This window comes from Parasteatoda tepidariorum, chromosome 6 (assembly GCF_982258835.1).
Source record: "Parasteatoda tepidariorum strain Cologne lab strain chromosome 6, Ptep-v5.0, whole genome shotgun sequence".
NCBI classification, from domain to species: domain Eukaryota; kingdom Metazoa; phylum Arthropoda; class Arachnida; order Araneae; family Theridiidae; genus Parasteatoda; species Parasteatoda tepidariorum.
In genome coordinates, this window is record NC_141760.1 from 49684386 (window position 1) to 49709461 (window position 25076).

General features: G+C 29.4%; 1 protein-coding gene across 1 annotated transcript; it reads left to right on the top strand.

The window, feature by feature from the left end:
- Window positions 1–2275: 2275 nt before the first annotated feature.
- On the top strand, window positions 2276–12471 carry LOC147808022 (regucalcin-like). Its single transcript, XM_087166832.1, has 5 exons — window positions 2276–2315; window positions 5042–5230; window positions 8609–8818; window positions 10558–10704; window positions 12272–12471. Exons 1-5 carry the CDS (start codon window positions 2276–2278, stop codon window positions 12469–12471), a joined length of 786 nt encoding a protein of 261 aa, XP_087022958.1.
- Window positions 12472–25076: the final 12605 nt, after the last annotated feature.

Sequence of the window (25076 nt, forward strand, 5' to 3'; positions counted from 1 at the left end):
TGTATTGTTTTTAGTTTCTTGTCCCATTTCTTCTGTTTTTTTGTTTGGTTTTTGAAATAAGATGGAAGAATGAAGAAATGACTTCTATGACATTAAATTTGAAATTAACTCTTTCCATAGAAGGGTCATAATAATTGATTCCAATTTAATCACCGTTCAAAAGAGGCCTTCAATTATAATGCATTACTCTAATTACTAGCAACAGTAATATCCCCACTCTGGGTAATAAAGGTAGATAATAAGATGGGATTGTAAATTGAATATAACTGATGGATGAGCTCACATGAGAGTATTTGGAGTGAATGTAAAGTTAAGATAAAAAAGATGCACCAGAACAGACGGGGATTGTACTATTCCTTTACTCATATGAGACAGGTGTCATAAATCCTCAACTTACTTAACAGTAGCAATGGGAACAATGGAAAATCATTTAGTTTTCTTGCTTTGTGTCTCAAGAGATTTAATATTGAATTTCTGAAATTCTTTATCATTAGTTCATTGGCATTAGTCCTTGACTGTGTTCACCATAAACAGTGAATCTTAAACAATGAGTGTTTGTATAACGCTCATTTTTCTGATCTGCACGCATTCATCTTAGCAAGATTTTACATTTACTTAAAATGCTCTCATTAGAGCTGCATAATCAGCTATACACAACCTGCAGTGCACTCTTTTAATTGTAAACTTGAAAAGTTGAGCTGCATGTTGACGTAATCATGTGTGTCTGCTTTTTATTTGTGCTACTCTTATTCAAATATGAACATGGACATAAAGATAAATTCATAAAGGTAAATTATTCTAAAATTTTGAAATTTTATTCAGAATTTGTGTAGTAAACCTATTTCTACTTAACTTAAAACACATTCAATATCAATAGAATAACTCCATATAACCATTTCACGATTAAAAATAAGCGGTCAAAAATGAATGTGTAAAGTGTGTTTAACCTCCGTATATCGAAATGAACTCGAAAAGTTTAATAAAAAACAATGAAATAGTTTTCGAAGAAATAATTAATTTTAATAATTTGAAATTTTTTTTAATTTATAAAACTAAAAATGAAATAACCAAGTAAATCTCTCTCTCAATCCATGCGGTTATAGCCACAAAAGTGCTTTCTGATATTATATCGCTAAAACCGCAACAAAATTTCGTACTACAGTATGTATGTATATATATATATATATATATATATATATATATATATATATATATATATATATATATATATATATATATATATATATATATATATATATATATATATATATATATATATATATATATATATGAAGTAGAATTTTTAATTTTATTTCGACATAGGTTTAAGTTACTCAAAGACGTTTGCTTGCACCTGGCTAGGCTTGAAATGTCACCATATCTTTTAGGTTTTGTTGCCAGAATTCAACTAGTATGAATTTTTTTCTGCGCGGTTTGCTTGGGCATGAAGTCATAAGCCTATCTTAAGAGGGGGGGGGCGCACTTGCTTGAAATCTGTTTTTGTTTTGACACTTGTTTTCTGTTTTGAAATACTGTTCGTTTATTTTAAGTGCTGCGTATATACACCGAAGAGCCATTACATTATGACCACCCTCCATCTATAACAATGGACTCGCCCAGGTTTTCATGGTTTCTCGCCCAGAAACAATGCTTTCATGGGGCACATTAGGGCCCATAATCCTCATAGAACAATCCCTGACGTCTGTAAGCTACTTGAACATAGTTGCAAACCAGGTTCACCCATTCATGGCAACAGTTTTTCCTGCGGGGGATGGTGTTTACCAACAGGATAATGCACTATCTCATAAGGGTCGAATCGTCATGGATTGGTTCGAGGAACATTCCAGTGACTTTTAAGTCATGTCCTGGCCCCCAAATTCACCTGACCTTAATCCAATAGAGCATTTGTGGTCCTACTTGGAAAACTAAATTCGTGCTGCCATGCTACCCCCTCGCAATGTGAGGGAATTGCAGGACCAGTTGGTGAGCGCTTGGTACCAGATACCTCAGACTACCTATCAGCACCTTGTGGAATCAATGCCACTGCAGGTGCTAGCAGTTTTGAGGGCTAAAGGTGGTCCTACATGTTATTAGCAGGGTGGTCATAATGTAATGGCTCTTCGGTGTACATGCATATTTACTTTTTATGTGTACGCAGATTTATAAATAAATATAAGTATATAATAAATATAAGTATAAGTATATGTGCCCACCTCCTTCAGGATACGCCTATGCACACATGAAGGGTTTTATTTACGCAAGTATCGCTATTTAAATGATAGCTCATGAGCAAACTCTATGGTGCATTGAAGATGGTATATAAAAACCTGTAAATGTCTTTTTCCTTACGTTTTATTCATTAAAATTGTTTTTTTATTTTCTTTGAATGCAATAAACTAATAGGTAGTTGGATATAGGTAATTCAATCACTGGATTTAAATCAGATTTATTGCTTTTTTCCGCAAGGAAAATAAAAACATTGCACAAACGAAAATAAATTAAATGGTTGCCGAAAAAGCAATTGCCTTATAACTTTTCATCTAATCGGATTTTGCTGTACCAACCTTAAGGGTTCGAGGAGGTAACCTCAATTATGCTAATTAATTAATGCAAACGATATTTTAAATTACGAAATCAGACAAAAATTTGAAATTTCTCTGAATAAACATACCTTTCTTCCCCGATGGATTATGATTCCTGACCTCCAAAACATAGGAAGTGGCGGCAATCTGGAAAAGATATCAATAGTTTTGGCAGGAGAGTGGTTCAAAGTTCGGACCCCTTAATGTTAATTTTACTTTTTTCTTATTTCCCTAAATCTCGAACACTTTAAGCGATCTAAAAATTTTTTGCACCAAATTATAAAATTATCTGTCTGTTTAATAATTATTTATTACTTTTATTATTTTACTTAATACCAGTCGAAAAGATTTTGAATTGTAAAGTAGACAAATTTTTACATCATTTTAACGAATCTAATTTCATATTCTAAAATACAAATTTTTAAAATATACAATAATAATTCGCAGATATTTGAAATTCAATTTCCCTGGAACTATATGATATAATATGTATATATATACCTTACAATTCAATTTTTTTCGACTATTGTCTATTAAAGCTTATTCTGAGAAAAAACGAATACGCTTATGGACAGGAACTGTTTTTCAACAACACGACCTCGTTATGGGCCGACCCGAATTCACTGAGTAATAGTTCTCGAGAAAAAGGGGCCTATTTTCCATGTTATTGATTTATCAGATATTAGTTATTCTAAAAATATAACCGATGATAATCTAATCTTAGTTTTTGTAAAGAATAGCCAAAGAATAAACCGTAGAATAAACTGTAGTGATAAATAAGAAGCAACTACGCGGATTGTCAAAGGAAGCAAACAAAACAGAGCTTCCTGGTTTTTTAACACTAGATTGCTCAAGGAAGTCATTTTGACTGCTTTTTAATTTCAATTAGATAAACAATGATGCATATAATGACATAACTTTTCTTAGAATTTTGTGACTTTTCTAATTATTTTTATTGTTGATATTTACTAATAACTTATAATATAACTGAAAATAATATCAAAAATATTAAAAATTAATTTCGAGCAAATTTCTTTATACATTAGTTATTCTTTCACAATGCAGTCATTTTGTCAGCTTTTGGGCAACATAGGTATTTCAGTCTTTCCAGTGTTAAAAAATTATGATTTTTATTCATTTTATAATGATGATGGTTAGATGTATCTAAATCATTTTTTTTATTTATTGGGGAACATAAGATTGCATAATTTTCTTCAATAGGAATACATAATATTGTAAGACTTAAGTTACCGTTTTATGACATATAGAGAAATATAACTGAAAAAATTTTACTTTAATACTAGTAAGAGTTCGTTTTTTTTTGTAACTCGTTTTTATCCAATAATTCATTTATGGTATGCATTTAAGAACTTCGTTATCTACTTCTTATCAGACACGTGTCATGAAAGTATAGGAGAATATCCTTGTTGCAGTGTTATCTTAGTTGCTTTGTTGTCTGAAACGCTAATGAAAAGAGAAATTTGATGCTCAGCATTTTCGAGCTGGTCCTAACAAAATCTTTAACGGCATCTACAAAACTGATTATGATAATTGGCGATTATATTAAAAAATAAGAGTTTGACTTCTTAAAAGAAGAATAGAAAAAAAAGCGGTTTTTTTGTGTTTGATATCTGAAGGGACATTAGTCATAGGATTGTTTTCGTACATTAACTTTACTCAATTATTAATGAACTCAATTATATAAATCACTATTTACAAACCTAAATTAATATTTATAAACCAAGTTGTGGGTGCAATGGTTAATGACTCATGATTAACATCTGTCACAGGAGTTTAGCATGCTGCAATCCAGTATACGAATTCCCTGTTTCTATAGTCAGGATTCAAATACGCTCAGCTACATTACGAAAACTTTGGTTCTCTCCATTCCTTTGTATAAATATTACTTTCAATTTGAAATTTCATGAAAAAATTAAATTTTCATAGTTTATGAAAATAGAAGAGCTAATACCTTGATTAATGTTCTGCAGATAAAAAAATTGTTGCATTCATAAGACTTTTACTTGGAAATAAAAGAGGTAAGGGCTTTATAAAAGGACCTTTATTTAAGACTGAAATTAAAGAAAATAATTAATGCTGGAGACTAGTACTTAACAGGACGTTTTTGAAAACATAATAATTTATTAAAATATCAAACGAACCATATTTTCCAACCTTTTCAATTTTAAACATGCTTTCTTAAAAAAATGTCTAGAAATGCAATAGAATGTTTTGTCCTATGCCTTATAATAACCTGTTATTAATATCATTTTTAAAAAAAAATTTGAGAATGTCAATAAATTTAAAAATGGAAGAAAAATACTCAGTTTGGAAGTCTTTTTCAATTTTTCATGTGTGAATCAAAAAAGCATCTTTATTGTTAAAAGAAAAGAGCTGCAATTAAAAAATAACTTGCATATTTCATTAGTATACTTCATTTAATGAAATTTTTCTTCTAGGTGGTTTCACTAGTTTTGCTATTCCTTTCCAATCTGATCCTTCAACTCTTCTTATTGCCTCCAAACAACATATAAAAAAATTGAATTTCAATACTCTTCACAGTGAGTTACTTACTCAAGTTGATTATGAGGATCCTAAAATTCGTTTTAATGATGGAAAATGTGATGCAAAAGGAAGACTTTGGGCAGGTTAGGGTATAAAATATTTGACTTTTATACGTTTAAATTTTTATTTATTATTTTTAGGTTAGGTTAACTCAGCCTTTCATTCCTTCAGTGAGCCGATAAAATGAGTACTTATTACGCATGCTTATTATGCATCTAAACGCTGGGTTTTATATATATACAGTTAGTCACAAAAGTCTGCGTACATTAACGAAAGTAATATAAAACTCGAATTTAAAGGGCGAAAAAAATGGTTTTTTGAAATTTTATTATTTTAAATCCTTAACGTCAGTTAGTAAATTTAAAATTATTTGACAGAAATATTTTCATGCCCAATAATTTATGCACACTAATTTTTGAAAGATAATTGGACAAAAATCAAGGCCAATAAAGTTTGCGTACAAGCCAGAAGGGGTGGTGAATTTCTTATCTTAATTTTAAACTTCAAACTTGAGAATGCACTTTCAAGTTAATGGGAGGGTTACGAGGCTTTCGAGTTAATGGGAAGTTGTTAGTGCTATTTTCTTTGACGAAAATGTCACTTAATAAGGAAATTCCTTTAGCTACAAGACAGTTAATTATAAAATTGAGAGATGAAGGTAAAATTCTTCGCTATATTGGTGAAATGGTTGGGAGTCCTCATTCTAGTGTGCAAAGAGTTATTCAGAACTACCTTGATACTGGAAATCTTGCTGTAAAACCAAGATGTGGAAGACCTAAGAAGCTCACTCAGAGAGAAGAAAGAAAAATTCTTTTGCGAATTAAACAAAATCCTTAACTTTCTGCTGTAAGTACAACAAAAGATATTTTTTTTAACAAGCAATAAGGAAATTCCCCCTGAAACTGTAAGAAAAGTACTGCGAAAGGCAAATTATCACGGACGCAAATCTAGGTCTGAGCCATACATTTCTAAAACGAATCGAATGAAAAGAATTGTTTTCGCAAAAACTTATTTGAACTCCTCGGAAGATTATTGGAACCGTGCAATTTCGTCATATGAAAGTAAATTTACAATATTTAAAATCAATGGCCACCCTATTGTATTGAGAAAACCAGGAACAGAACTGAACCTGAGAAATTTAAATCCAACTGTTAAACATAGAGCTGCTGGAGTGATGGTATGGGGTGTATGTCTTCCAATGGAGTTGGAAATTTGCATATTATTGATAAAGTCATGGACAGGTATGTTTATTTGGATATTTTGAAGAAAAATCTACCAGAAAGTGCTCGAAATTTAAACATTTCTAATACCTTTATTTTCCAACAAGACAACGACCCTAAACATACTGCTAAAATTGTGAAGGAATATCTTCTCTATCACACTCCGCGACAATTACCAACTCCTCCACTGTCACCAGACCTTAACCTGATTGAACATTTGTGGTCAAAATTGGACAAACGAATTCGAAAACGCAATATTACTTCCCGAAATGAGTTAATATGCAAATTGCAGGAAGAATGGGTAAAATTTGCGTCAGATGATGCACAGAAACTAGTCCAGTCAATGCCTAGACGTCTTCAAACTGTTTTGAAAAATAAAGGGTACGCAGCAAAAAATTAAAATAACGCTAAAAACTTTTATTTTTCATTTTTTTCTTAAGTGTACGCAGACTTTATTGGAGTGTATTGCTGTGTTTTTTTCGTAAAAATTTATTTTTGAAAAAGTTTTTAAAATATTGCACTTTAATTTTTGCTCTTTATTGTGGCTTACAATTGTAGCTATTACAGGAAAAAAAATCAAACTGATTAAAATGTTTCTTCGATGTTTAAAGTGCTTTTTTAATTTAATAACCAGTCTGTACGCAGACTTTATTGACTAACTGTATATATTTTTTATAACCGTCGTTGAGCAGCAGACTCAATTTTATGGGTTTACGACTACCAATGTTCCATTCCGTAGCCCTGTAATTTTGAACCCAATCCAGAAGACAAGGGAACTCCTGGATCGAGTATTGAGACACATTTACCTTCGTGGAGGACTTTTTGAAGGAGCCAACCCGTATTTGCGTTACATGGAAAGAAGAGCATGAGAACCTCTCACGGTTAGCCTGACGGCAAGGGGACTGTAACTCATGATCCGTCTACCACTGAAGATATTTCACGTCAGCACTGTGGTTGGTGCAAGCCGGATGCGGGATTCGTATCGACTGGGATTTGAACCCGGTTCGCCTCATTGGAAGCCGAACGCTCTATCCCCTGAGCCATCGCGACTCGAAAAACACTGGGGGTTTGGCATTCTGCTAACCAGCCACCCGGACGTCTCCTATACCCATATTTCCAAGATCAAGAAAACTTTTTGGGCTGCCGCTTCCCTGAATTCAGTTCAGTAAGATTAATTAAAATAGTAGTTGAAAACGTAATTTATATACAACGATGTAAAAAGGCAACTCCACTATTTCATTTCGTCGGTTTTGAATGTAAACGTATATTATTTTTGAAAGAAGAAAACATATTGTAAAGACCAAACTATGTGTAAAATATTTTTGTATCAAACCTGACAACAGTAAAGTTCTATTAATATTCGTATTTTATAATTCGATTAATACTCGTTAAAATTATAACTTCTGATTGTTCTTGACATTCAAGTGCATGATTAGAAATTAGGTTGCGTAAAAATGTGTAAGTGAGATATAAACTTCTATCATGAGTTTTCATCTAGAACTGTAAAATTTTCAAGGGAATGCATATCTAAGAGAAAAGAGAGAAGTCCCCCTCCCCAAAAAAAACAAGGAATAATAAAGCATAGTTTTTAAAGTTTTGATTCTTCCAAAAATTATATTTAGCATACCACTACATACCAGGGAATCATTTTAGTTACAGGCTTTTATATGACTAAGATACTATCATAACTACTATAAATAGCTACTTTCCAACACCAGAAATAAATGATTACGTACAGTTTTACAGAAAGTGTAATACACATGTTTTGTACATTGGAATATGTCAAAATATTGCTCTAAGAGTTAGATTTAAAATGAAAAAAAAAATTAACAAAAATATTTTTGTAAAGAATGTCCCATCCTCATCCTACTTACAACTATCATTGAAATAAATAAAAATCATAAATAATTTTGTTTATTTTCCATATATTGATGTACCTATGCAATATATTATAAATTTTGAGTACACGAAAAAGTGCTAGTGTTTACTAAATAGTTGATTTAACCAGGATATCCATGTGGTGAAATATTTGAATGAATTGTATAGTAAAAATCATCTAAATATCTAGTAAAAATCATGGTATCTTGTAAAGTACTAATATAGAAAAAAAAGGCGTGGTTGGAAAAAAGTGTGTTTTACACTTTATCACTCTTTAATTATATTAATATTTCAGTAATCAATTTTCTCCTTCATTTGAGTAATCAATTTAAAATACCATGTTTTTTTAATTTATATCTTTAGGTACGATGATCCATGATTTGCTTGGCACATTGCATGGAAAAGGACATCTGTTTAAAATGGACAACACCTACAAAATGACCCAAGTTCTCGATGGAATTTCTATTTCTAATGGACTGGCATGGACTTCGAATAACGATACAATGTACTACATAGACTCAGACTGTCGAACAATATACGCCTATGATTATAACTTGGAAGAAGGAACTGCGAGTAAGTTTTTATATAATAGAAATGGTATTCGAACAACAAAATTATGTATTAAGAAATGGATTCTTAATGGGGCTGGAATGATGAGACAATTTAAGTAACTATTTATGTAAAACTTTAACGTATGTAGACTTACTTGAAAATACTTTATTATGCACATAGACATACTGGCTGGTGTTGAAAATGAAGCGTGATGAAATACATACAGCGAAGGAAGTTTCAAGTAAAGTTGCTGATTAGTTAGTATATCTGATCATTAAATCAAAAGTTATTCAGAAAAATTGTTTTCTTCCAATCTGTACGTCATGTTCAATTAATCTCCCTTACAAACTTCATTTCGTACTAACTTTAATGTTATTAACTTTGATTTCTATCAACATATATTATTTTATATTAAAACCAACCGTCCCGATTCTGAGTTAACGACTATCAATATTCATCTCTGTAGCAAGCAATTTTGTATCCAACGTAGAACATAAAGGTATTACTGGATCAAGCACTGGACAAATTAGCCTTCGTGATGGAATTCTTGATGGAACAACACGCATTTGCGTTACATGGGGTGGAAGACTTCCAAAACCTTCAACGTTTAGCACGATGGCAAAAGGATTGTAACGCATGATCCGTCTACCATTGAGGATATTTTACGGTCGGTGTGCGTCGGGAGCAGAATTCGTCTCAACCAGCCATCTCTAGGATTCGAACTTGGGACACCTCATTAAGCGACGAACGCTCTATACACTGAGTTATCGCAGCTCTTAAATATATATCAATTTTATCAATGTATTAATTTTAATAATAATGTTACTTTTGATTTATTTTAGCTTCTATTATTCCCCCCCCCCTCTCTCTAGGAAATATGTTTTTCTGATACAGCTGTTTTGTTAAATTATCGTAATTTTAGTAAATGTAATAGATCTGCTTGTAGTTTTTTTTTCTTCCTGAAAATTGTTTTCGTGTGCATGGTAGAAGAAAATGAGGTTTATATAATTTTGTGTTGATCGTAGTAAATATCCTATAATTTCGAATTTTGCAACAATTTTATTAATTGCGTATCATTTATGTATTACTAACACGTATGCTTATTACTAGCGTTATAATTGCATATTACTAACACGTATATGTAATACTTAACAATTTCAACTACTTAAAAGACCTATATTGATGCTGCATCGCCTTCTTTGGACTTTCTGCCTTTTAAACCTCACATTAAGTCAATTTGGAACATTATTTTAACAAATGATTAGGTTTCAGACATTACAAAACAATTTTTTTTTTGAAAAACAGGAAAATCTTTCCTACAACTTTTTAGAGAAAATATATCCCCATACGGATAAGAAAAAAAATGAGAATCATATAACTTATGAAGAGTTGTGCCCGAATTCATTTATAAACTCTCTTTCTTCATGGTCCCCACATTTTCAGCCTGAGAAAAAAAAATGGTGTTCTACGTTGTTCATAAATATATATATATATGTTTTTGCTGCCCCATATGTTCTACTCACAACATTTCGGATTTTATTTACTTTTACATTTTAGTTAGGAGACTGTTTTATGTCATCATAAAAACAATTTTGATTTATTCCTCAATTTGTGTAATGTTTGTTGTAATTTATTTAAATTGTATGGTTTGGTAATGGTTTCCAACTTGCACTTCACTAAACCTCACATTCAATTCAAGAAATCCAATATACTGCAGCTTTATTTACTTCTGTTATAATTAATATCTTAAATTTTTGTAGGTAATAGAAGAATATTAATTGATTACAACAAAGAAAAAGGTTTTGAAGATCTTGATCTTCCTGATGGCATGACAATAGATACAGAAAATAAACTTTGGGTGTGCCATTACGGAGGTGGATGCGTTCTTCGAATCGATCCAGCAACAAGTAATTACGTTAAAGATCAATTCAATTCTGTAAAGTATACCCGCTTCCAATTTTGCTATATTATCGCTATTCGTTATATTGCTTTCTAATGGTGTTATAAAAAATAGAATTAAAAAAAAAAAGTTTTAAATTTCGTAGGTAGAATCTAAAGCAGAGGTAATATGATATTTTTAAAATAATATAACAGAGTATTTTTTTAAAAAAATAAAACTTACATTACAATATGTCATATTTTTTGCAACAAAATCTGAACTTAGCTTTGAATTCTTAATGCCAATGCATCTTTTGTGAGATCCTATTATTATCAAATTTTATCCTTTTATACCTCTCTGTTCAGGCAATTATCAGCAGTCGTGGATCGTAACAGGTATTTTCAAGTAACAGGTTACAGCTGTTATGATACAAAATCATATTTGTTACAAATACCTGTTCCGAAACAATGGGTCTTGGAAAAAATTTATTAACTGCTTTTTTATGAAATTCGGTAGAACGGAAAGTCTTTTTTGTAACAGATGACTCGTGAAGACAATAAATTTAAAACTGGGTTAAAAAATTATTTTAATGGAAGAAAAATGTTTTCCTTTTTCATTTTTAGGAGTTCGAAAAAAATTGCATTAATGATTAGAATTATTTAAACAAAAACCTAACTAGTTTCTAAGTTATCTACTTTCCTACAGGCTCTTCAGAAGTAAAAAACTTGTAGGACCCTTCAGATTGTCTGGCTACGATTCTGTAATAATTACACGAAAAAACGGACTTTTTCGTTTTTTCACATTTAGGGATGTCCAAACATGGCTTAAAGACAGTTTAAGCATTATAGAAAGTAGAAAAATAAATTTTTGACAGCATAATTGAATCATATATATATATTTTTTGCCTAGTATTTTGGAACAGGCTTTTGGAAGCAGCATGCTATTTATGTAACAGGTATGATTCAATAACCGATACAAAATATCTGTTCCAAAAGATACCAGCCATCTCTAATTGTCAGGAGGAACATTTCTAATATCACAAAATATAAGCATCTTCATACCAATATTCCTTAAAGTTAAAAACTAATCTTCAATCTTTAATAAAATTCCGGATTATTTAGAAATTATAATTTTCGCAAGTGTCTGCACGAATATGAATAAGATTATTTTAATTTATTGATAATTTGTATTTAGATATTTCAGGAACACACATTTTTAATTTTTTTGTAACAAGCATATTAATTAATTTGGTGCGTCACATGTGGGATATAATCTTAAAAGTATTTCGGTCAGCTTATGTTTCTTAGAGTTTAAAAAATGATAGCATTTAAGGGACATGTGTAATTGTTATTTAAATTAAAATGTCATAAACATAATGCCTTTAATTGACAAATACGCAACAAGGAATGAATTTTACAATAAATTCATTTGAAGACATCGAAAATTGTCAAATTTTAGAAAAATCCAAAGAGTAAAAATTTAAACCAATTACTATTTCTTTATAAACTAATAGTTTATGTTGACAACACTTATTTCCTGTAACAGCATTGTTTCTAAAATTTTTAATAATCAACCCGTTATTAATGTAATTTTAGAGGCTATTTTAAAAAGAGTTGACATACCAGCCAAACATGTGACCTCCTGCTGTTTCGGCGGACCTAACTTGGATATTCTTTATGTTACAACTGCAGCTCAAACGGAAGAGATTCGAAAAAACTTTCCAGAAGCAGGAGCAGTATTTGCTGTTACTGACCATGGCTGCAGAGGTCTTCAACCATATGCCTTTAATGATTGACAATATAATAAATGTTTATCTATTATCTAAAATCAGAAGAAAAATATTTACTTATTTGTGATATTACTGTAAAAAATATCCTCATTGTAAATAATTAAAATTACAATGTCATCAAGCATTGATATTTTTAATTATATTGATACGCATAGCATGATTAATATTGATTCATATAGCGTGATTGATATTGATGCATATAGCGTGATTGATATTGATACATGTATTATGATTAACATTGATAGATATAGCATGAATAAAGAATTGGAGAACTGAATCAGCTATAGTCTCGGACTTTGTGTAAAGTTGAAAAGCCACATCATTTCCTCAGGGCAAATTTGAAATTATAATTCAATTTATAAGCTCAGTTTTTTTAATAAATATATTTCATACAAGAATATCAGTATAAATACCTTGAAACAGATGATTATGTAATTTACAGGAGTCTTAAGTAGGGGTTAATTTGAACTACATCTTACTGAAATTTAACGATTATTCAAATCACATAGTTAATTTTCGCTAAATATGTTTAATCTAAGCACCGTATTAAAGAGGAAAAGCGCTTCACAGTTTCTTAAGGTATTGAAATTGTCTTTGAAACATTTAATCGTAGGTAAAAAAAAATAGAGCTAGCAATAAAAATTCATAGCATTTATTTACTTTTGATTGAGTGCAGAATAATAGCCAATTGTAATTTCGACATAATTTAAAAATTTGTGCCGAATTTACAGAAAATGAGTAATTTTTGCATTTTTTATGAGTTTTAACTTATTTTAAAGGATCCTTAAATTTATATCAAAATAAGAAAATTGAACGAAAAACACTTTCTTTATAGTTTAATCTATAAACTAATATAAAAACCAAAATCGAGCATAAAATGCGTCAAAAAGAATAATATTTCTCTCAGAATGTCTCATAAACCTATTGTTTAAAAGTAAAAATTGATTTGCACCTTCTCTTTTTATTGAAAAGCGGAAGCTTCAGTCTTCAAGATGTTCAAAAACTGCAGATTGATCTGCTCGAAGTATCGAAAAAAATAATACAGAGAAAAGACAAATTCAGATGGATTGAAACAATGATAAAAAGAACAATGCTTGCATTCTAGCTAAGCCTAGATATATATCTATACATAAAAAAAGACAAGTAGCTCTGCCTTCATTACTACCATAACTCAATGAAGTCGTCTGAGCCAGTCTACAGTCATGATGGATTGGGCAGATGAAATCACATGGGTAGCTCGTTCATCACACACTTCAGATCTTCTAACTGGCAACAGTGCAAAAAGAATTTTTATTTCGTTATCGTCTGCTGTTTGTTTCCCGCCGAAAAGCTTCATCTTAGTTTACAGCCGATTTATTTATTTGTTTACGAGTGAAAAAGCAATCAACACTCTTGTTTTAAGAAGATTTCCCTCCTTTACTTTATTTGGTTAAATTGGGATTTATGGTTGGCATCTTTTGTTTATGGCTTCGGGAATTCATTTGTGGCCAATATATTTTCGAACCCTTCCCCGTATATCAATTATTCACTTAGCCATTACTCCAAAAAGGGTTACGAATTTGGAGAGGTTTTTAAAGTAGTGGGTGTATAATAATTCAGTTTTTCTGGCTTTTTGGTGTTTTATTTTCCATTCGTATTTTTAAGCAAGGAAGAAACGTTCTTTATTTTCTTGTTATCGTAACAGAAATATTACCGTATATGTTACTTCCAACTTAAGTTACTTTGTTACTTAATTTACTATGTAATAACTTGGATTGAATTTTAAAGTTAAAGATTTAGCGAGGTTTGAATCCAAACTTATATAAGTATTATTTAATGTTTCTAAGATTTAGTGTTTTAAAATTGAAAAAAAATGTACGATTTAAAGTAAAATAATTCGAATATTCTAAAAAGAATTCGTCTCAAAACATTCAGTTATCCATCTGTCTCACTTAGGTAAAATAATTTAGACAGGAAATTATTAGTTTTTTGATAGTAATTGAGATTCATAATGTCTAGTTCATTTGTATAGTTAAATTTGTTAATGCTCAGTATTTTTCTCATGAATTTTCAAGGTTTGATAATTTTTAATTTAAAAAATTAGTTTAAAAACTTGAAACACTTCAAATTTGCTTGCAAATTTGCTTCAAATTTGCAAACTTTTTTTAATTAAAATATTTACTCATTTTATTAAAAAAAAGGTTCAGTTTTGTTTTGCTTCAAATAATTTTAAGATTTTTGCTATGAATTTCGCATCAAAACAGTAGACAAAATTAAATTATTTTAAACGTTATGAATCTATAATAACGTTATTAGTTTCAGAACATTTTTAGTTTTGTATATGATGATTGGCATATATATTGGTAGGCAACAATCATTAGTAATCAATCAACAATAATCATCAGAAAATCAGTAAAAATAATATCATAGATTTTTGAAAGATGAATTTTGAAATTTTCTAGACAATTTGTTCAACTGAATTATTTATATAAGGTGTTCTCAAAACTTTTTCTATATTCAGAGAATTATTTTTTGCAAAATGTATTCATGATTTTACAAAATGAACTATGAATCAGATTATTCGGTTCTTCATACTCATCTTAACTAAAGGAAATTGTCGAGAAATTATTTTTGGCACAATAAATGGCTTTAGAGACTCTAATTTGACATATCGATTGAGTAAATTTGCCAATTATTCTTCAGATTTTGATAAGTAGTCTTCTTATTAATATAAATAATTTTTCTTGTGGTTGTAGATACAGTCATTGGTCAAATTATTAGACACAATGTAAGATCCTATGTAAAATCTTAATTATCAGTTGATACTCTACAGCTTTATTTCTTTTACACTGCTGAAACCGGATAACGCTTGTATATGTTCGTGTATCAATTGGTTAGCATTGTTATGCAATACGTTAAAAATGAATGCAAATAGGAAGTATATAAGAAATCTCTTCTATAAAAACCCATTACACGTATGCTTAATTATAAAAATATTGCATATAAACTCTGCAAAACATGCAATTATTAAAACACTACAGTGCATCTAATAATTTGGACTAATTATTATAATATACTAATATATTAAATATTCTGTATTTATATAATATATCGTCTAATTTATATAATCGTTGAATTTATATTATATATCGTCTAATTTCATCATTTGATACACGAACGTAATAAGGTACAAACCGGTTTCAGTCTCGTAAAAACACTAAAGCTGTATAGTATAACCTGATAATTCAGATTTTAAGTGCGTCTAATAGTTTGGCCAAAAACTGTATATTGACTTTTTTATATATATTAAAGGTAACAATGTACTTTAAAGTATAACTTTATTTAGAGAATGAGGTAAAAACTATAAATTCGCCTACCTGAAGCCGTTATCTTTAATAAAAGTTCCAATTTATTAAAATTCAATAGATATAGATATTTCTTAATAAATTCATATAATACCAAGCTCAATTAAATTAAATGTACAACTAAAGAATCGTAGTTCCTGGTCATAAGTTATTCAGAAAGATAGATCTTGTTAAATTTGCCACATTTTACTCAAATTTCAAGCTTTTATTTGAAATAATTTTACAAAAAAATATTAAAGAGAAAAAAATGCAAAATACTCACTTGAAAATACTTTGTAAAAATAGTTAAGAAGAACAAAATAAGGTTTGATTATTCCTCAAGGAATCATTTTTTTCTTTTTTAAAATTTTTATTGCTTTTTTAAAAAAAAATCATAATTTATTTCAATAAACGTTAATTCTACTCAGAGAATAATTTTTTATCGGCTATATTCACGAGAATAATTAGAAAAAATATAAAAGGAAATTATTGTCTAATTAAGGTTCTTTTCGGACAAGTTTCATTTTTTTAAATCAATCTTTAATGTGATGTTTATTTAGGCATTAAAAAGAATTTGAGAAGAATATAATTGATTGAAATTAATTACGTAGAAAATACGATACGAAAGTTTTTTTTTTTTGCAAAGAGATTTTTTTTTCAATATAGCAATGACTAAGACTCGTATATAATTTTTTTTAAAATTAAGTGATAAACCTATTTCTATGATAAATAAGTAGCAATTTGATGGCATTAAAAATTAATATTTATATAATGCCTATAAACTTTATGATAAGTAATTTTTTTAAATCTATGTTTAAGTTTTATTCATTTAGCGAATTAAAAATTAGGAAATTGGAAAAATAAGTCTGATTTTTAAATCAGTGTACATGTAAATCATGGCAATTCTTTTGATGCTCCAATGCTCACCTACCGACGAGCGTAATTTCATGTCAATTGCGTACTTGTAACTTGAGAAGAAGATAAGTGATTGTGTGATTTAAATCAGATTTAATTTGATACCTGTAAGCGACGACAAACGTGTGTGTTGAGCCTGATTGGCAAATTATGAATGACAAATTGACAAATGATACGATTTAAATATGATGACGTTGTTTGCAGGTATCCATTTGTTCCTCATACATGGAAGAAAAAAAAGCTTCTGGTTCTAAATATTAGAAAACCAATCCCATGATTATGTGGTAGAGGTTTTGATATTTATTTTTTTGGATACCATCCTATATTGGTATACACGGTAATGCATATGCAAATATTGGTGCAAAAACAGTTAACATGTAAGTAAAAATCTCGCACTTTTGACTTTTACGAATGAGTCAAATTTCGACACTACATGCTTGAAAATAGTATCAAAATGCACAAATTGATAACAAATATCACGAAGGGTTTCCCTTACCTTAAAAAATGTAAAATAATATCTGTCGACAGCAGAACTCAAATTCTGCGTATCCGTCAGTTTTGCTACACCCACATGTATTTTCTGAGAGTTGAACATGCAGTCAATCGTTCACAAGTGTCAAGTTGTCAACGCTATTAAACATATTTTTTGAACCGTCTCGTTTCTATTTGATCTGTTTGAGCATCCATTTCTATCCTGATTTTCAATCTTTACTAGGTGACTCTATTCCTCAAAATCTTATCAAATTTATAATGAACCTTAGGAGAAATTCTTTACTTTTAATAATAATTGATTAACTTTTTTGAATCAAGTGAAGCTATTTCTGGCTCTTCTGCCATTTAAATTTTACCAACGATATGCAGCTTTCTCTTAATCTGTCGATCCTATAAGGATATCTCATTAGTTTGCATTTATAACTCAATAACACATTTAAATAAATTATTTCCTAACTTCTCACCAAGAAATAAAAGGCAACACATTTTATCTCACGCTATAAGGAATGGAATACAAAAGTCATTCTCAACCTTTAGCATTTCCTTTAAATGTCTTCTTTAATCTTTTTGAAAACTTCATTGTAATGCTATTTATTGCCTTTCACTTGACAAAGGTTGCTAATTTTTTTTCATCAGGTTACCTTGTGTTGTGTTTGTCGTCTCTAATGATACTTGGACTAGTCAAGCTTGCCAGCCGTTACCGTTTGACAATAGCACAGCAGGGGAGAAAGTATGTCTTGATTCAGAACCCCGCGGACAGATGGCAGCACCACTCTCATTCGTGAGGCCACTTCCTCAATTTAGACATACATCTAAATGGGATGGACATTTTTCTCCCTATCTTTGTACTAATGATACTGCTCAGTGACCGACCTTAAGACTTTTGGTTTCACAGATTTTACGAGCACATATATCGTATATACTCAGTGGATAGTCGCAGATAGAACCCCTGTCCAGGCGGAAAGATATCTGATTCTCTAACTACTGGGCTAGCACGGCCCACTCATTTTTTTGCAGTTGCTTTCTTTGTCTTTTGTACAGGAATATATAGGTCCAAAATGTTAGTAAATACAGAGATGATGGTCACTTTTTCTAATTATCTAGTAGAGTTGGCCAAAAATGTAATCGATTACATTTTTTGATTACAGTAATCAATTACTTGTAATCATGATTACAATTTTCAAAAATTTTGATTACAGCTGTAATCATGATTACAATATTGATTACAGTAATCAATTACTTGTAATCGTGATTAGAAAGTTTGATTACAGCTGTAATCATGATTACATAGTCGATTACAGTAATCAATTACTTGTAATCATGATTACAATTTTCAAAAAATTTTGATTACAGCTGTAATCATGATTACAGTTTTGATTACAGTAATCAATTACTTGTAATCATGATTCCAAGTAATTGCGATTACAAGTAATCACAACAAAAATGATTACAAGTAATTATGATTACAAGTAATTATGATTACAAGTAATTATGATTACAAGTAATCAAAATATATGATTACATGTAATTTGATTACATGTAATTTGATTACATGTAATCATGATTACATGTAATCTAATTACACGATTACAAGACTATTGTATTCTTATAAATGATTATATTTTACAGTAGATAGTAGAATGTATTTTATAAAGATACATTTTGCACGTATTAACATGTACTGCATTTTGTACGTATTTGTATACGTGCAAATGAATGTAACTGAAATGTATGTACATATGATTTTATCTAGTGCATACGTTCAGACATTTTAGTATCGCACACATGTACATACACTGTACATGTATACATGTACATTTATACACAATGAATATATGCAGTTTATGCAAATATTTGTGTATGTAAAATGTATATCTATGTTCATGTACGCATGTATATACAAGTACTTGTGTTTGTACGAACATACATACATTGTCTGTACAATGCATGTCCCATGCATGTATGTGCAATTTATTTATGAACAATACAATATATGTATGCATGTACAATATAGGTATATCTGTAGGATGTACAATATATGTATGTATACATGTACATGATATGCATGTCCAGTGTATTTATGTACATGTACATAATATGTTCATGCTCAATGTAAGTATCCAAATATGCATAATACTTTTGTGAACTATTGCACGTACATTGGGCGTATTTATATTTCACATATATTCATACATGCATTCGACATGCATAACGTACGTACACACATTTGAGATGCATATATTGTACAGATGTATATACATATAGCGTACAGATGTACATACATATAGCGTACAGATGTATATTCATATAATGTACATATGATGAAATGAACATATAATGTTCATATAATGTACATATGTGTGTACATATACAGTACGTATGTGCATAAATATATTGGGCATAATTCTTTCGTACAAATTTTACATGTGTACATGCATGCTATCCCTATCTATGCATATGGTGCAATGTATATATGTACAATGAATGTATCCACACATGTACAATACACGTATGCTCCATGTATGCATATCCATATGTACTATATATGCACGTACAATACATGAATGTATGTACATACATTGTACATGCGTACATACATTGTACATGCGTACATACATTACACGTATACATATGTACATTACATTTATGTCTAAATATGTGTACAATGCAATAAATAAAATGCATGTAAGTTAACTTTTAATGACTCAAGCAAGTTAAATGACAAAATCAAACGATATTTAAATTTAGCTTTCAGCTTTAATTGTTCTATATCATTTTGAAATTCTCTGAATAAAAAATTATTTTCAGGTATTTTCATGAAATGTTTGACAATACAGATTTATTTTTTTTATAACATAATGCATGATTCATAGAAATTTTTTAAATGGTAAGAAAAACGGTAAATTTTATGTGTGGAATTAATATTTTGAAATTCCAAATAAAATTATCGTTTGCTTTCTAAAAAATATGAGGTCGAGTTTCATATACCTTAGAATAATTTTTAAAAAATTTTTAATAACTTTACTCATATAAATTTTTTTAATGTATGCACAATGTATGTGTATATTGTAATTACATATATTTAAATGTTCGCACGTATTTGTACATAACTTGTAATTATGTACATGTATACCTTGTATGCACATGCATACATTGTGCATATAACTATTTTTTGTACATCCATGCATTACATGCGCATAAGTATTAACAAAGTATGTAGTTATACAAGTACATACGTAAGTTGTACATAAGTACATACTTTGCGTGCACATATATCGATGTACATATAAATATGCATGTATACATGTACGCATTTTATTTACGCAACTATGTGCATATATCGTACCTTTAAATAACATTTTTACATATTGTACGCAAATACGTACAATTTTATATACAAACGTACATTGTATATACGTGCTATTATCGTAAATTTATACAATATATGCACTTAAGTGCATAAAAGCATGCAAACGCATAAACATTATTTTCATATACGTTCATACATACATTGTCTATGTATACAAAGATATAAAACATTGCCTTTTTGTACAAACTAACATACATGCGTACATGTATCATAAATGCATAATTATATGCACTAAGCATATGCGCATTGCATTAAGTATATTACAATATAATTATGAATATTGTACGTACAAACAACGTTTGTGCATACATTGTATGTATAGGAATCGCAAATTGTATGTTCATGCCTGCGTACATTCTATGTACATAAAAATATGTAAACACATGAATACTTACATAAAAAATTTGACTATAGTATACAATCGTAATAACTTGTAATCGCATAATTTGATTACAAGTAATCACGATTACATGTAATCAAATTACATGTAATCATGATTACATGTAATCATATAGTTTGATTACTTGTAATCATAATTACCCGTAATCGTTTTCGTTGTGATTACTTGTAATCGCAATTACTTGGAATCATGATTACAAGTAATTGATTACTGTAATCAAAATTGTAATCATGATTACAGCTGTAATCAAAATTTTTTGAAAGTTGTAATCACGATTACAAGTAATTGATTACTTGTAATCGTGATTACAAGTAATTGATTACTGTAATCAAAATTGTAATAATGATTACAGCTGTAATTAAACTTTTTTGAAAGTTGTAATCACGATTACAAGTAATTGATTACTTGTAATCGTGATTACAAGTAATTGATTACATAGCTGTAATTATCTGTAATCAATTACAGTTGTAATCGATTACTGTAATCAACGGCCAACTCTGTTATCTAGCCAATCTATACCATTTTAAACGATTTTTTTCCCTCGATGGCATCCTAAACATTTGTTGTCGTCTAAATGAAAGAAATTAAAGCGAGTAACATGCATTAGTTACTCTTCTTTGGTTCTTTTTTAGTTCAGTGCGTAAAATTTAAATTTAAAAGTTTCAACAGTGATTACCCAATATTATCAGATTAAATCGGTTCTAATTTTAACCGAGTTACATTGTTTTAACCTAGTCTTTTCAACTTTAACCGAGTTTTGGGCGCTGTAGAGATAAAACATGACTTTTGTGCCAAAACTTTACATCACTCATTCAGTAACTCATTCTGTTTTTTTTTTTATTTATTTATTTATTTTTATTTATTACAATGCCATCTTTATGTTTTTATACTTATTTGTGTGTTTTTTTTTATTCAGTCTTTGTATGGATCTGCTTGCAAAAATTGAAATCTTTTCCACAAAAGTGCGGAATAAACAAAAATCCGTGAAAAGATTTATTTTAACTTAGTTTTTAGTTATTGGGGTTGTCGAGTCAAACTAACGCCTCCCTGAAGAGAGAAGGCCTTAAGTCCTAAGCCTTAGGCCCTAATGCTAAAAACACAATTATCGCTTCATATATGAAGGTATAGACATATGATAGTGTATACACATGAGAAGGTATAGACATATGAAGGTATATGAAGCCGAAAATTGTGTAAACGCATGGGTATACCAATACCCATGGGTTTACTCATGGGTATTGGTACATAAATAGACATACCCATTTTATTTGGATATAACATTTTATACTCTGTTTTTGTGGAGAAATAATTTCTTCCTAATACCTGACTAGATATTTATACAGGTCAAAGATTTTCAATTATCTCCGGCAATACTTTTAAAATATTACAAACTCCCATAAGTATAGTTTGGAGCTTGTCTGACAATTTAAACATATTTTCATAACATATACCAATTAACATATAATAATAACATGTATAGCAATTTGCATAATATGCTTCTCCATACATTCTATTCTCTATAATTTTGGGGCAGAGTATATATGCGTGAATTCCAAACCTTTTCTGAGAAAAAAAAATGTTTTGAAAGAGAGCTTTTGAAAAAGAGAATTCGCGAGATTAAACATTCATTATAAAGCAAATGCTTTTTTCAAATGCAGCAGACAATCTCAAGAAAAAACTGAAAAAGAAAATAGAATGACACAGAACTTCGATACAAAGCCCTATCCGACATTTTCTGTCGGGACAATTTCCAGACAGGAAATTCGAATGTACACCTTATTTTTTTTCTTCTTTTTCATTTGCCATCGTTGAAATTCTTCCTAAGAATTTGGAAATCTATTTCATTAGTAGACGTGAACTGCTCACAAGGCGTGTACTGCCATTTACCTGGCGTGTAGATTCCTTTAGGGATTATGGGGAAAAATATCATTTAATGAAAAGAAATAAGATTTGTGTTCTGAGAAAAGAATCTTTTTCTTCATAGGTGGAGTTGTTGTCGGTATATCCTCTAAAAAGCATTACTTTGGCTTAATGAATTAGTGTACACTTTAGCTCATGTACAAATTGCTTCTGGAATATTATTTTTTATACCTACACTTAATCAAAATAATATTCATTGAGTTAATGTAACAGCCGTATTAACACTAAACTGTGTTGATTTTTTTTATAAACTGGATCGGTTTAGTAAATTTATTGTAAAGCTGCAGATTTTATTATTTTCAAAAAAAGAAATTATATTTTTTACTATAAATATGTTCTAAAATATATGTGTTTAGACAAAGAAAAATTGTCTTAACACTAAATTAAATAGATTTTTCAGATGAACTGGATGTGTTTACCTAACTCATATATTAGCTTCAGAATTTATTATTTTTAATTAAGAAATTGAAAGCAAAATACGTGTTTATTCAGTTTAAAAAATTGCATGCTTATTAAGCGAAATTTAATATTGCATAAAAATAAAAGCATGTACTATACTTGTTTCTACATTATTCTACATTTTTTAAACTATATTTTTACTAGATAATAGAATAAATTATGTGAAACATATTGCTAGTAAAGTCAATAATTTATTCTTCTTCGAGTTTTTTAAAACAAGAAATATAGTGAAAGATCAACTTTTATTAAAGTAAATTCACAATTTCTCACTTAGATACCATTAATGTAGTTTCCGTAGCATGCAAGTTATTTTAAAATTTATTATTATTATTTTTTTAAATTGTGGCCCATCAAATATAACTTTTTTTGCGTTTTTTTCCCTTTTAAAAAGAAAGTAAGACAAATTATGAATAGCCATATTGTGACCAGTAGTATTTAGGAAAAAATGTTAAGAGGTCATGTCATTCACTTTTATTTAAAGTTGCTTCAAGGTGTTTTGTATTTATTGCCTGGTAACATCAAAGGAAATAACGGTTGAAACAATTCTTTAAAACTCCTTTGTAAATCAAACGAATGAAGTGCGGTCGCTATATTGGATGATACAGTTCAGTGTAGGCGTTCTGGTGAACAGTAAAATAACATTGCGTATAAGATAACAAACGGTATTTTATGCATAGGTCGTTAAAATTGTATGATCGCTGTAAGGGGGGTAGTACTGAACAGTGTTGAATAAGAGCAGAATTGAATAACAAGTTAACTGGTGAACAGAAAAAAGCCCTTAAAATAACTGTTTAACAATTCAAAAACTATAAATCAAACTACAAATCAACGGAAACTACGTTAGTTGTACGCATTTTGCAAAATTTTTAAGATAATATGGGAAAAGATAAAAAAAAAAAATTAACGTTGTTTTAAGGAAACAAGAAGCTTATTTCATCCATATGCAACTTAATATATGAAAAAATCTGTATTTTCTTACTTATTGATGGTTCAACTTTACACTTTAGGATATTATTCTCACAAATATGCACTATACTGACATAATAAATATTAATTGTAGTACATATCATTTTTATCAAGTTCATACAGTATACTGCTCAAAAGCCTCAATAATAAAATTCTCTTAATACAATAATTTTTCTATATGCAATAACTTACAATTGATGATTTGATTTATTTAAGGATATTTATATTCTACTGTACGTACTATTAAAATTAGTGCAGAGCACGTGCTTTCACTCATTTAAGCATTTTCTTCTTATTTATTATAAATGCATCTAAGTTTTGTCAAATTTAATTCAGAGATTATTCATAAATAAACAATATCAAAATTGCTTCAGACTTTATTTAAAAGCAAAATCAGTAGAATATATTTAACAGCATTATTTTAAAAACATTTAACGCATATGTGATGAACAGAAAGAAACTTCAAAGTTTTCTTTAAGAAATTTCTTTTTTATATATTTATTCCTCCCCTTTTAAAGATCCCCTAAAACACAATTTTGCTAAAATTATGCATTAAGAGATAAAATACTATGTATTTAAACTGGAACGTGCGTAAATACCTAAAAAGTTTAAGTCTTTTAAGTGATCCAAGTGACTGTTTCTTCAAAAACGCACGCAACTGAACTATAAATGCTGAAAACACAATTTTAAACAAGAAGTTATTTTAAAAGAAATACTGTTTCAGAACAAGATATTTTGTCTTTATCATGAAAAGACTTGTGAAATA